This window comes from Phasianus colchicus, chromosome 18 (genome assembly GCF_987193195.1).
Source record: "Phasianus colchicus chromosome 18, bPhaCol1.hap1.1, whole genome shotgun sequence".
NCBI lineage: Eukaryota > Metazoa > Chordata > Aves > Galliformes > Phasianidae > Phasianus > Phasianus colchicus.
The window spans coordinates 4,964,548-4,979,976 of record NC_143453.1 but is presented as its reverse complement, the minus strand read 5'-3'; the positions used below and the strand labels follow the sequence as shown (position 1 = coordinate 4,979,976).

Here is a 15,429-nt window from a genome sequence, read left to right as displayed (position 1 = left end):
AGAGGGCATATTATATACTTAACAGGCACAGCTTAAATGGTTATTTGGCTTTCTGCTTTTTAGGAGATCAAATGTTTGATTCAGATATATATAATTGTATTCCTCCTGTACTTCCTGAATGCCTACTCCATCACTTGAGCTCTGCAAAACAAACTTTCAGTATACACTAAGAATAGTCCCTGCATTAACTATACTGACTAATAGCATCTCTGTGGCTTTCCATTCACATGAGCTAGTGCTTCCATTTTTGTCTCACAGCACAGCACTGAGCTGCTGGATGTGTTAAAAGCATCTGCCTTCAGCCCTGCTTCTGGACCCTGGAGGAGGCCTTCCAAGGCAGCAGTCCAACTACAGCTGAAATATATATAGTGAGATAGGAAATACAAAGAACCAAAGTAGTGATGGTTCACAGGACACGCAGATCTCCAAACATCTAGGACATGTATGGGATGTTCTTTAGCTCTAGCAAAACTGCATTAAACGAGTGGCAATTAAAAACAAAGAAAGAAACAACCAAATAAAAAACCCAAGCAAAAAAAACCATGACAACAGTTTCTGTCTTCTTCCTCCTTAAATTGTGCATTTGGGTGGAGTGTATAAATTGGAAAGCAGAAGCAAACAGACACGTGCAACTCAACATATTAAAAAGCATGTGTAAAAAATTTTTTTTTATCTCCTCCCCATCAAACTATGCAACCCTGTACACAATACAGTGTGTGTGCAATACAAATGCCATCATCATTTGGTATCGATGTATTCTTCATTGAATAGAGTTCTAATAAGGAACGAAGTTGTAAACAAAAAAGAACTAACAAATGGAACCCATTTTGAAATTATTTTACTTCGCATAGTTTTGAACCTTAATATTTGCAGAGAATTAAAGTAACATGAAAATAACAACTTGTAATTCATAGCAAATCAATGCCAAGTTGTACCTTTTCATTTGCTATGTTCCATTTGATTGTATTGAGCTGATCTCTCTTACTCTCCGATTACGTTGGGTGTAAAACAAGGTTGGACTGCTTCAGCAAGCTTGTCTGCATACATTTCATATCTACCAGTCATCTGGAAAAGGAAATCAAAGCTTCAGTTCTGTTAGCTATGAAAGTACGTCTATAAAAAAGCAGTATCTACCACGTGTTGGTTTTTTAATGTAGGCCTATTATTTAACTGATTTGAATAGTAAAATGAGAACTCAGCCAAAAAAAGCAAATCCTCCAAAGTGAAAGCCCTTCAAGTCTGCTGACTTAAGGTTATGTTTTAACATCCTGCATAGCTGAAAGCTGAAGGTGAAAACCAGGCTTGCTTTTTCACTCATCAATAACAATTTGCTTTTAAGTCAGTTGTGTCAGGGATAGAAAAGGAGCATACCTGCAATTATGTCTTTGTATTATGTCCTTGACAACTGATTCACCCCACTGCCAGCAGTAAGTGTGCATGTGTGTCACTGAGTGGGTCTGGTTAACACTCAGTTCATCCTTTAATAGCACGGAATATTGTTGATTTGGATGATGCAGTAAGCTAGGATACTGAGAGACAGCACTTTGCATTCTGGTATCCTCTTCCCAAGTGCACAGTCTGCAATGTGAACTGCTTCTTTCTTGCCAGCACGTAATGAGGACAACCTGTAGAACTATTTTTTTTGCTGATAAATCTTATCTGATGTGCTACTGATGTCCTGTTCAGGTTTCATTGGATGTAAATAGTAGATACTGGGACAAGTTAAATAAGTGCCTACATGCTACAGAAGGTTTTCTGCAGTGGATAAATGATGATTTTGTGCTTCCTCATTCTCCCCATATCAAATTACTATCTCTATCTCTGCCACAAATGAGAGTAAAATGATGTAGAAAACCCCAGTCATATAAACAAAAGCCACAGCTATGCCTCACGTGCCAAAAGACCAAGGATAGTAATGCACACCATCAACAGAAAACTGTAATGTGCTGAGAGCACAACAATTGAATTAAAAATAAAAAATATCCTATACCACACAGCTAAAGGTCAGTACTTTGCTTTAACTGCTTTTACTGCTTTTTTTTTTCCTCCCTAATCAATACAATTGCTTTTGTTTGGATGCACCTACAATGCTCCATATGCTTCCTGACACATCTCAGCTCTGCAAAGATAGCTTAAGATTTCAGTGGTAAAGCAGAACTAAATAAATGCCTGCATGACTCAGAAGCCTGGGGATTTCACAGCACAATTTAAGTCCATTAGGCCAACCATCATATGTCTACCATCTGCAGAACATCACATGCAATTCTGTACAGAAAAGGACCTAAAACTACTTTTCCATTTAATGCCTATATACAGATGAGCAGCACTCACAGAGAAATTCGTCTCTAGCTAAGAAATGAATAACTAAAATGTCAACACTGCTTACAAAAGATTATCTATTTTAAATAGTTGAGGTGAGAACTACTTAATTGAGCACTGCTGCTGGAGGAGGTACTCCATATTCACAGAACCATGGAATCATCAAGGACAGAAAAGTCCTCCAAGATCATACAGTCCAACCACCAACGTGATCCAAGTTAGCTTTGGTTGAGATTTCAAAACATCTAAACCTTGTTAAATCACGTAGAAAGGCTCACAACTGCCTTGATCTGGTTGAGATTAATTCAAAAGGGTGTCAGGATGCTTCAAAGAAACTATGCTTCTTTTTTCCTCTGTAGCATGGGCATGTCCCCACATCCAGAAAGTTACCACCGTAAGATTTCTGCACATTCATATATATACAAAAGTCACTACAGCTGACAAGAAAAGCCCAGAAGAATATAAACAGCTCCACATAAGGTCAGGTCAAGGGTCCATCTCAGCTCACTGGCAAATGATTATGTACACTGAATAAAAAAACTGCATATATTTCCCCTACTGGTCCTCAGAGCTTCTGGCAATCAGCTCTCGAGGACCAAAGGGTAAGCTCCTTACTTCAAGGCTATTGCCTTCAGGGAAACTATCCCTGAATTTGGCTATTCCCTTTCTGTATCCATTTATACCTTTAGCCTCCACAACCTCCTCCAAAACATTCAATTAGTTCCACAGTTTAAGCTGTAGGTTGCTGAAGAAAGGCTGCCTTTTACCAGTTGTAACACTATACTGCTAGGAAAGCTTGTTTGCTCTGATATCATACACAATTTTTTCTTAAAAAAATTCCTTTATAATTGGGCTTACCTTAAAATTCCATTTGTCACTGACTTGTCTGCAAAGATTTAGATCCATCTCTACAACAAGAAGTCCATCCTGAGTACGAGAGAGTCCTGGGGTCCTGCTGCCATCTGGTGCAGCTACGTAACTTGAGCCATAGAAATGGCCCAAGTCATGGTGTGCTTAAAGAAATTGTTTAACAAGCATGTAATGTTTGCAAATAACTACACAGCTTCGCATGCAGTTCCCCTAATACTTGGTTCAATTTCCTGTGGTCGTCCCTTTTGCAGTGCTTTAAGCAATATCACATCCCGAGCAGTTTGCAGTACAACCCTAAGATAACTGCAAGTTTGACCATTAGTTTTGTTTCATGCACAGTACAGCTTTCAAATCTATCAAACAAATATTAAAAAACCCTAACTGCATTGCTTCTAAATAATGCATGATGCTTTCCCATTACTAAGCCGCTGCACTAAATGCCTAAATAAATAAAAAAATGAAAGCAAGAACTTAATTGAATGCTAATTGTCAAATCATAAACTTCCAAAACAGTCAGAGATGCACACATTCAATTTTTAGTACAAGATCAGAGGTGAAAGCATGGAAATCTGAGGCAGGAAGAAAAAAGTACTTCATACTGTGCAGCTCCAAACTGTGCCAACCATCAGCCACACACACTGCACCACTGTGTGATGGGCATCACCAACCTTGATGCAGCCACATCTCTTTCTTACTTATTAATTATAATCAGTTGGTTTTTTTTGGTTTCTCAACCAGTCCTTATTTGGAAGTTATGAAGAACAGAATAGAATCAGCCAAGAATATTTCTCCATGGAAAACCATTCAGACCTAAGTTTTTCACCTGTCATGACACCAATGTTGCTGTTAAGTCTCTGTTGTGTAATTATAAGCTTTTCTTTAACCTGCAACAGATTTATGAATTGGGGCAAAATAGCTTGGCTGGTGATGCAGGCTGGTGCTATTAAGGTTAATAATGAACAACTGGTTCATTTCTGGGATTTCTGTCTTCCAGTCTTCCAGTCTTCCAGTACTGCCTTGACTCCAAAACTTAGCCCTCTGCAAACATGTAGGAACCTTAGGAAAAAGAAGTGGTGACCACATCGGTGGTGTACGACCACCTGTAGTTGGAAGTGCTTCTCCACAGCTCACAAAGCAGCAGTCTAAGTATGGCTAACATAGCTGTCACGGGATAGACACTTGTAGGAGAGCACTCCTTCAAACTCTACACAACAAGTTATTAGCAAGCACTGCATGCAATTTCTGAACATACCTTCTCCACCATCCCCAGAAGTAAAGGCGTTTTTGTAGTATTCCTGTGAACAAGAAAGAATCCATAGGTGGCAGCAGAGATCCATTTCCTTCGAGGAAACCTCACTAGTCTACCACATCTACTGTGAAAGTTCATATGCATCTATTAAGACCTTCCTGATTATCTAAAGTGAGCCATCAGAGGGGCCTTGTTTCTATGGTGGGACTAGAGATAAATACATTTTTGTACCACTGTCTGTTGTTCACACATGTTGGGAAACATGCTTCATTACAACTCTAAGAAGGGCAAAAGAAGAAACATTTAATTAATCACACTCTCACAGGTGACAAAATGTGGCAAAGGTATTTGCATAACTGCAGGAACAAATCTGGATTTCTGCAAAGAGCCTTATAAAAGAACACAGAATATTTGGATGAATCCAAAGGCAGGAATGACCTGTTGTTTGCAACATTATTTCTGATTATAGCATTTCTGTGTCCAGAAGGAGGTAGGACCTGGATAACAGCAAACAGCAGTGAGCCCTGACTTGAGGATATGCCTCATCTTCAGTCCTTCTGGCTAAAACAATTGTCATGTTGCCACAGAAACTAGAGGAATTAGCAACAGGGGCGAGTGCTGATTACAGAGACCAGCTCCAGAGTAGAACACAGCTGCAACAAGTAGACTGTCAGCAACAAAGCAGTTCTCAGTCACTGTAGCACTGCTCCTCTTCTTAAAAACACTGAGAGAAGGGGCTTTATACAGTAGAGGAATCAGCTGTTCTCATGCTATTCATTACCTTCAGCTGAACTGCTCCAAAATAGTTGAATTAAGAGATGAAATAAAGCTCAATACATACCGTTCCCACTCTGTTGATGGGACATGTAAAGCAGTGATTAGCTATGGCAGCATTTCGTGCTTCAATTGGCCACAGGGACTCACTGCAAAACACAGAAAAGAAGCCTGATATTCACTGTCTTCTGCAGAGACTGAGATTATGTGTACAGCATTGCACATCTTCTGTCAAAAAAGCCAAAGTTAGCTACCAAAACTAATCCTCCTCGATAAGCAGAATCTCCTGAAATATACATAAAACCAAGATCTGAGAAATAAGGCATAAAACAGCTCCCTCTCTTTCACAAGCCTGCGCCTATTTTCCAACAGGTGCTTCATTTCTGACTGATGTTCAGAGCAGAAACGGTCCTCTTTTTATTAAATAATTTGATAAACAGTTATCAGACTGAGTAATAGGAGGTCTGGAACTACTCAGAGCTCCAAAACAAAGGTGATGCCTTCAGTATACTCCTGACAGCATGCACCTGCCAGATTCTGAGCACTAAGACAGGGTACTGAAGGTGCAAGTACCTGTCATTAATCTCCCAGTCAGACTGAAGAATCTTACTTGAGAAGGTCATGGAACTGATTGAAAGGAGTTGCTTTATTGCCTTTTTTTCTCAATTGCTTTGAGTCTGGCAGCCAGCTCTTCTAAGAAAAAGGGATTTTATTGAAAAGCTCCAGCAAATTACAATTTCACAGAAGAAATCAGATAGGAAAAAAAGGCTATAGACAAGAAGCTACCCCCTGAGACACTTTTCTACATAGGTCTCAAGAGTCCTCTTCCTGCAATAAAAATTAAGTGCTTAAAAACAATCAAGTGAAAGCCAATAATTAGGAGAGCCTGAAGCACCCAGAGTACCAATCAAGTGCTGCATGACAACAGGGTAATCTCTATTTGCTCTCTTCTTAATGGGATGTAAGTAGTCCAACATCACAAACATTATTCTAGTAGTGAAATGAATGCCCCAAAAGCATTGTGCATTCATGGAACTCTTTTCAAAGGACATTTTCAAACATTATGCAGCCTAAGTGAGATCCTATCTTTTACACTAAAAATTACCAAGGGCAGTTTCAATGACAGGCAACGAAAGCTAGTTGATACCATACTTACTGGCTTCAGGTGAAGGATGCATAATCACCTGGCCAGCCAAACCTGACTGTAAATTACTACAGCCTATCATAAGACAAAAATATTATGTAGCCAGTCTAAATGTTGTTAGCTTTCAGAAGACCAGATGGAGAAGAATGCAGAATCCTTCATGAAGGCAGAACATGAAGGTGGTATTTCTGATTCCAAGCCCTCTGCAAAGTTCCCCTGAGACTTCAGTGAGGGGCTTGGAAATTCAGATAAATGAGAAATTATGTAACAGCCTAAAGCAGCTTGTCTGTCACCTGAGTGTTCCGATGGTGGCTGAAGGGTTAAAGATGATCTCTGCTCCATTCAAACTGTACATGAGCCAGTTCAGGGGGTGATGGCGCCCGAAGCAGATATTCACAGCAATTGTTCCAAACTGTGTCTGAAATACTGGGTGTCCTGTATTTCCTTCCATGTAGTAAGTAGACTAGGAAAAAGTATAAATAAATACATAAATGGATCCAAAATCAAAGGCAGACTTCTTAAAAAAAAAAGAAAGAAAGAAAGACCTCCAACATTGCTTTGCTACATCACAGCTTCCAGTCACCAGCTTCAAGTTATGAGACCACAAGCAAAGACAAAACTTTTCATTTGCTACTCACTGCAGTGAGTAGTCAGCAAGAAGTGGCTCTAAGACCTACTGAGATGCAATTCAAGGCCCTTTCAGCCTCCCTTCATAGTACAACCTCAGCACTGTCTGACTTACACCTCAAACTAGAAGCATTACAGAATTCTACAGAAGCTCGAAATCAACTCACATACTGCCAAATTTGAGGTACATCTCTTAGTGCTCCCACCACATAACAAAACCTGCCAAAGTCATTACAATCCTCTGAAGTCTCATTAGAAAGAGAGAAGATATGCACTGTTTAAAGATCAAGGAATTCTTTTACTTTCATCTGTTATGTAATAATGACACGCGACATTTCTGTGAATAGCCTAGGTAATATCAGTGTATGGCTAAGATCACTTATTTACATTTCCTATATGATAGTTGCTAACAGGTGGTTGGGAAGAACTACCAGGAAAATCACAGGATAAATCCACAAAACACTCCTTAAAGAAACTGGAGCCAATTGCTGGCTTAAAAGATCTCATTTACCATATGCTGCAAGATTCTGTCTTATAACATCAAACATCCCCATGCAGTAAGATATGAGCCAATTCCTGTAAAAGACACTGTTGAAGGCAAGGGTAGGGCATCATTAACAGCTATCAAGAGAGACAAACTCTAAAGGAAACCTCCAGAAACAGACACAGGGGAAAGGAATGTGTGGAGTTACTGAAAGCTGCCTGCTTAGTGTACAGTGGTAATCAAAAACCCAAGAAAATCTCAGGCATCTGAAATGTAGAAGAAAACACAGGATTGCTGGTTTACATGAATTCTCTGTGCCCACAGCTTGAGTAGGCTGGGCAGTTCCAGTGCTTCCATCTCAGTGAGGATATATTAGAGATGGAATAAGCCTGAAATGACAAAGGGAATGGCACAGCTGCCTTTTGAGGAGCAACTATAAAGGCTGCACCTCTTTGATCTGCAGACAGAAGGCTGAGGGTGATTATGAATGAGATTTACAGCTTCACAAAGGCAGTGGATAAGATGAATACAGAAATCCCAGAAGAGCAGCAGCAGCCACTGAAATAACACTCGTATCTGATTTAAACCAAAATAATTACTTTTAAGCAGCTGGCAGAACACTTATAGAATGTGCTTCTACCAGTTTGTGAAAGCAGGGAGCGTCAGCAAATTCAGAAGGGATTAGGAACTGATAAAAGATCCACAGATAAGAAACAGGAATAGACAGGAGCACTCTAACACCCCTAATATAATGTCTGTGGATACTGGAAATGTTGAAGAGAGCAATTATTACAACATCATCCCTTTGTGATGATTTCAGAGACAGCAAAGAGACCATAATCCAATAGTTTGACACAGCGAGGTGTGGCTCTTACCATACGAGAAAGGTGCACTGTAAAACAGTTTTTATTGAGACCGTCCACTGTACCAACTGCTGCCTCTGATACTGAAGGAAACTGAAACACAACATCTGACCCAACATGAGTAAGCACAGTTACTGCCAGGGAACAACCAGGGTCTCACCTAAGTGTGAGAGAATGGCATGATGGAAGTGGTGAAGAGTCACGTTCTGAAGGAAAGGTGGAATGGATGCTCACTCTGCCCAGTAAATGGGACAGGCTCTGGTTTCTTATCAGCTCTCCTGAAATCACGCAGCCCCTTGGGCACAGATTTCATCTCCTTTCATGTGCTTAGAGAGCATGCCATGTGGTGGGCACTCACGTAATCCTTTCTCAAAACAATTCTGCCAATTGAATATATTTCCATTTTTTTTTTCTTCTATTCTCAGTTTTCCTTTATTACAAGAGGAGAAGAAAAACAAGAATGTTATTGCTTCAGGGAATTCATCAGTCCTTATTCTTTATTCTCCACCAGAGGTCACAATCATCTCCACAGCAACAAACGGTGATGTCTCAAGAAGGATTGATTTTTGTTTATTTATATGTCCTCCCACACGAGGCGGAATAGGTTAGAGACCAATCTCTTTCCCCCGTCCATTTAGTTCTCACTGATTCATCAAGGATGATCTTAACAAGGATCCTTTCCCAATCTGCTCCACAGAGACAAGCCATAAAAAAAAAATCATTTCCAATTCAACCCTTCCTTAGGGTTAGCTTTGCTGATAAAGAACAAAACATCAAAACAACAGAGCTGAGCATAATCTTTCCCCATAGTCTCGTCTGATGCTAAAATTCCTCTATCAGATTTGCTCAGCTCAAAAGAAAATGGCCTTAATGCTCTTCTAGCAAGAAATGTCGAATCATTATAGTGAACTGGCAATATAATAGATTGCTTTGAGTTCTTTAATTTAGAATTATGCAAAACACTCAGTGAAACTCTATTTATACTTTACGTGGAAAAGTAAAAGTAGTTTTTAACTTTTAAAGTGCCTTTCTTTCATTACATTTTCATAGCTGTAAACATGAATATTATTGCAATCCGTTGATGCTCCACAACCTACTGTCTAGATACTGTTTTGCTACAAGGCAGCTCTGATAAAATAATAAAAATCAACATAATAATTAAAGTTTGAAGCCAATGCTGGTGATTGACAGAGTCATGCCAGAAATCCATTGTGAGGAAACCTATTAACATCCTCCTCTGAAGAAAGCCAGACCAGTCCGACCAGGCCTAGAAGAGCAGGTCAACTTCCAGAGGTTTTTGAATACCAATTTTCAAGATAAAATAACTTTCAAAATAAGTAAGCCTCGATTCTGAAGCCTCAGTCCAGTGCACTCAGGCGACAACATCAACTGTAAGCATCTGCACAGCAGGACTCTGAAGAAAGGGCTCTGTTAATCACTCACTTTAGCTGACAAGGAGAGATTAAGTGAGGTAAGACAATGTATTTTTAGATTTTTGGTTAATTTTTAATCCTGATCTTTCTTCTGATAATTCTTTGGATGGATAAAGTCATTTCAGATCAGTCAGGTTCTTTCGACATCGCCTTCACTGGGTTAGCTTCTGTAGCTGATTCTGGTGAAGAGCCTTAAAAACTTGTGTGGGCTTCAGTGGAAGTAATGTGACTAGGGAACAGAAGGTGCCATAAACCAGAAATGCAATAAAAAATGTAATGAATTAAGAGATTCCACTGAAAGAAACTGAATAACTGCAAAAGAACTGCAATTTCCATGACAATTCCAGAGAGAATGAAAGATCAAGACCACAAATAATGCTCGTGCATGAATCATGAGACAAATGCTCTCCAAATTAAAGCAAGTTTGACATGCTTACAAGTAAAAACTGAGCCAACCATGCACAGCTAACATAAAGAAGCTGTGATTAAAAAAAAAAAAAAAGTTTATTTTTAAAGGATCCTCAATTTTTTTGTGGTTTCCATGAGGCGAAGAAGAGCATATGGCACAGATTCAAAGTTTGTGCTTTAACAGTCATTGTACTCTACTTCTGATAAATTATCTTCATATATTTTTACCCGAGGAAAAAACATTGTGATGCTTAGCAAACCACATTTTCTAGAACTACGTCACATTTCCTGCCAATAGGACTGATACAATACGTGGTGACACAAACAAGAGCTGCATGGTGAGACCAGCTTGACGATCACACTACTGCACCTTACCTCATTAAAATCTCCAACTCTCGGAATGTGATTTTTCCTACTTTTGCCAAGGAGAGCTCCTGAATTAGAAATGACCACTGCAGTATTCCACAGAGTTCCTCCATGTATTTCATCTCGCTCCAGGATTGGAGACACCACAACCATATTGTACTTCTTTGCCAGCTGCACAAACGAACACAATTCCTCTGTTACACGCAAGCCTGAGATAATGAATTATTTTCACTTGTGGTTCATAAAGAAGCATTCAAAGAAGTTTTTCATCTTGTGCATTGTTTTGACTGTTCTGAAGTGCTCATGCTTAACCCACAGCAGCATGCCAGTATTGCCATAGCTTCCTTCATCAAAGATGGGTACATCAGAGTGAGCTTTCCACCTGAATCCTCCAGCTAGAAATACAAAGTGCTCAATGCATCTAACTGCAGTGCTCAAGCCATGGAGCTGAACTGAATCCATTCACATGGAGATTGATCCCACTCCCATTCTTTCATTCTTGCATATATTTAACACAACAGCTAGCTGAAAACTATTTTAAAAATATAGAAACATTTCAAACATTGTTACATACAAAAGGTTAATGTTAAGGAACATTATATAGAACATATATATGTATAAGAACATATATAGATGCAAATAAGACACAGCCCCTTCTGCCAGTTTACTAGCATGTTGTCACCTTTCCTTCAAACCTCTCATCTTTTTGTATTTATCCAAATTAAAAATACCTGGATAAAAAAAAAATGTATAACATTCAGGAACAGTCAAATGGGCAATTTCATACACCTCCCATGGCAAAAGGCAGATTGGTTTAAAAAACAAATATGGAGCACAGCTGTGGTTGTCCATGTCTTCACAAAGAAGCTGAAAACTGATTTCAGGGTATTACAGATTTCTTATAGTATAAGAAGAAATCTAACCTAATCAGTGGTGGTTACAGATGGATGGGGAAGCTGGGATGGGTTTGAGGCCATTTGTTCATTTTACCTCTTGACAGAACTTTGTTGTCATCCCATCCTCTGCTGACTCAGCAAATTCAGTCCAAGGAAGCTTCTCTCTTGTACAAAAAGCAAAGGGCATGGCTGGAAAACATGAACGCATGGCAAACTTTACAAGAGTGTTCACGTCGCTCAAGAAATACAGAGGTGTTTCTGTTTCCATGAATACAGATAAAAATCAAACACTTCCAAATGATTCAACTGTTTTCTTTGTTTAAAGGAAAAAGCTATTTAAAAATATTTTTAGCAAGGATGAGGAGTTTTGGACCCACACAGACCAAAGCAGAAGAGAAACAATGAGCTTAGTGAATACAGTCCTACTGGAAGCAAAGACCCAAAATAAACCCCTGTCATCAGGGAACACTTTCTGTGAACCACCCGTCTTCACAATTTAGACCTACATTTTCATTCTGGCCTCCAGAACCCACTTAGCCTCAAATACTCTGCTTTAATTAAAATTAGATTTATTTATTAATTTTTTCAAGTCTCTGTCTAGATGAAACAAAGTTTTAGAAGGAAAAATATGAGGAAAAGATCACAAAGGGTAACACGATGCATGCCTATAAATATCACCATTGTAGCAAATCCAGTCTTCAGCACAACAGACTTCACGGATATACTCTATATAGTTCTGCCAACAAAGATTCTTTGTTTTGTGTGGGTTTTTTTTTTTGTATTTCTTTTCTTTCAGAAATCAAACCAGTAACATTCAACTGTTATACTGGGAAGACGTCTGCTGTTTGCTTAAAAGACATAAATCCAGTACAGGATACCTGTTGAAACAGAAGGAATGTGACCTCTGACAATCTACAAAGAATCACAGCAAATACTCACTCCAAGCCTCCTGGAAACAAATGATGTTGACCCCACACATTGCAGCTACTTCCACAATCTCCTCAATTCGTCTGTGCAGTGCAGCCACCTAATTGCAAGAAGCATCATGCTATAAAAAAATCTTGTAATGTAACTCACTTGTGCAGCAATATCCTGGTTTCACAAACTTTGTTCACTGTTCTATACTTAGTCCATTTGCTTTCAGAGGGAATAACTCAAAAAGTCAACATTCCTAAGAGAATTGGGATCTAAAGAGCTGGATATAGATTATTTTTTTTTTAGGCATTTAGATGCTGAAAATAGAAAGAGCCAGCTATTAGAATCCTAGTTCCATGGTTACAACACCTAAATATATGACACTTCATTGCTGACTGCCTAGTAAATGGGTAAAAATCTGAAAAGAATCAGCAAAAAAATGTATTTTTATTGGTCACTGTAAACAGAAGAGTGTTATGTAAATCTGTATTCAAAGTCAAGTGCTCAGAAACCTAAAACAGGAGGTAAGCACAGTCAGTTTCTGCAGTTACCTTTGAATTCTGCTGACACGTGGATCTCGGACATTCTCTATGAGTTATTAACTCCAAGCTATTTTTTCAGTCCCTCTATCCTCTGAGTTAAGTAGATCATCACCAAGATAAAACATCAAAGCACTTATTAATTAGTCAAAACACATTGTTTCAAAGTGTTATTTTCTTTCAGTGTTCTTGTTGAAGATAAGCATAGGTGTTGTGCTTTGTATTGACACTTTCATGTGTCAAACAAATGAATACCACACAAGTCAGCAGTGACCTACAAACTCAGCAGCTGTACAGCTATTTAAATAGTTACCTACTTGTTGCTAATGGAAAATCATTTACAAAACTGGTACCTTTTTCATAGCTGCTGCAAAGTATCCACAAACACGATCTACATCCCAAATTATCAGTTTGCTCTCACGACAAAATAAATTGCCTTGCAGGTTCTGTCCTATTGGTGGACAAAACTGTGATCCTATGAGATGTGATAAATGCTATATTTTCCTTTAATTTCTCTATATATGCATCATCTCCATGCTTTCATGTCCATGATGTTGGTTCAACATGTAATAACATTTGGTTTATTGCTGGACAAAGAATGATGCACAAAGATTTATTAATCCATATTGGCTCTAATGGAAAGGGAACGCTTTCCATTTAAAACAAGTACAGCACTGTGGTTTTCACGGGTTGACACCTCTTTTGGTTTCAGGTAAACCATTTTTCTGTTTCACTTTAGAAGCAACGTCTTTTCATTTACAAAATCTGCGATTAAATATTTAGCTTTGGAAAAACTGCATGCAGGTTGGGCAATTCACTGGGTAAACACAACAGGAGAGACGGTTCTGAGAAAAAACAGAGCTGCATGGGTCACTCAGATTTCTTACAGCGTGTTGTATTGAGACAGTGATGGGTCCTACGCTGCCAGACAGCCAGCAGTCATTTTGTGGTGGAACTGTAATATCAACACCCAGTAAAAATAAGAGGTACGTGCAAACAGCCTGAGTACCTGCACTGCCACAGCTGTGTCGGTGGGAAGAGGAATTTTGTTCTGCACCAGCCCTACTCGAACGATACGCGGCCTTCTCAGTTGCTCTGCAGCAGCATCAAATCCATAGCCCTGGAGTTCAAAATCTCTCTGTTGAGCAGATGATAGAGCAGCCGCTGGCAAGCTAAGTTTTCTGGATTGAAGATGAAACAAAGACATTTCAAGATAAGATGCACTCCTTTTCTGCAATGCAACAGACCAAAACGATCGCACGTGTCACCTTGCCCTGCGAAGACGTTGCTGTTCCAAGCTCCTGTGTCACACAGCTGTCAGATAAGGGAAGTCAGGCAGCAGCCAGGTCGTGTGTGACCTCAGCTCCATGGCAGCAAATTCTCAGTCCTTCCCTCCATATTTGTGCTTTCCAGACATTGCTATTTACTACAGAAATCAAGGAGCGCATGCATACAGACCTCTCTACCTACCCCTGTAGGTTACGTGCGCTTTCCCAACCTGTTCTCCCTCATGTCAGACCCCCACTTTTAGAATCATAGCATCATCAAGGCTGGAAAAGACCTCTCAGATAACATTACCTCACTGCAAGGTCACCCTTCTTCCTCCCTTCAGCCCACCCACCCTCACGCTGCCTCCCCTGACCCCCAGGCTGCCCATCCCCAGCAGCACACCTCGTCTCACCCCCATAGAGGATGCGCTTCACCTCGGCCAGGTCCTGGGGTGGGATGTGCCTCTCCAGGCACGACTCCAGTGACTCCAGCTCTCCCTCCATGGCCTGGCTGTTGGGCACACACAGAGGTTGTCGGGCACGCAGCCCCTTGGACTTTACCCTTGCTGGGTCCTGGTGGCCACTCCCCTTTCTCCCCAGCCTCCCCACTATGGTGGCCCAGGGGGGGGTTGATGCCCTCAGGTTGTCCAGTGGTTAAACCTGAGGTGCCCCAAAGGGTTAAAGAAGCACGGATGTGGTCGTGCCAGGTCACTTCTCACTTCTGGGGCAGCTCCACAGCCTCAGAAATAACTAATCTAAAAGAAGAACATCTTTAGGAGCTTTTTATGACGACAGCATTCAACAAAAAGGCTTAGAAATAGGAAGGAGATCATAAAATGACAATAGTTTTCACGGATGTGTGCATGCCCATTTTAGTTGCAGCGAGACTCTGATCGTGAGCCAGGAGTAAAAAAAATAATTTTGCCCTCAAGATGGATTTGAGATTCAAATGTCATCAGAAAATCATCCCCAAACTGCAGTTAATGTCCAATAAAGGCTAGAAAACGTTAAGGCCTGGATCTAAGAGAAGAAAAGAACACCTGAAGAGAAACTGCATGAGCCCCACAGCCACCCTCCTCCTACTCATGGTCTCTGCAGCACTGGCCATTGCATCTCCTTCAAAATGTTACTGAAATGCAGAATATTGGCACTTCATTGATTGAAAATAACAGCTACCGAGCCCAGGAATGGGCCACACACATCTAGACACATCACACCGATTATAAGCACTGCTTTTTGAATCTTCTAGAGGATATAACAACGTTCAGCGCTGC

The 15,429-nt window shown here is 40.0% G+C and overlaps 1 protein-coding gene across 1 annotated transcript; it reads right to left on the bottom strand.

Moving 5' to 3' along the window:
- Window positions 1–827: 827 nt before the first annotated feature.
- On the bottom strand, window positions 828–14,759 carry UPB1 (beta-ureidopropionase 1). The gene is made up of 10 exons (XM_031592311.2): window positions 14,559–14,759; window positions 13,897–14,068; window positions 12,373–12,460; window positions 11,528–11,622; window positions 10,547–10,708; window positions 6,650–6,819; window positions 5,280–5,361; window positions 4,442–4,484; window positions 3,178–3,332; window positions 828–1,065 (listed from the first exon to the last, which is right to left on the bottom strand). Exons 1-10 carry the CDS (start codon window positions 14,657–14,659, stop codon window positions 982–984), a joined length of 1,152 nt encoding a protein of 383 aa, XP_031448171.2. The 5' UTR covers window positions 14,660–14,759; the 3' UTR covers window positions 828–981.
- Between the last annotated feature and the right edge of the window lie 670 nt (window positions 14,760–15,429).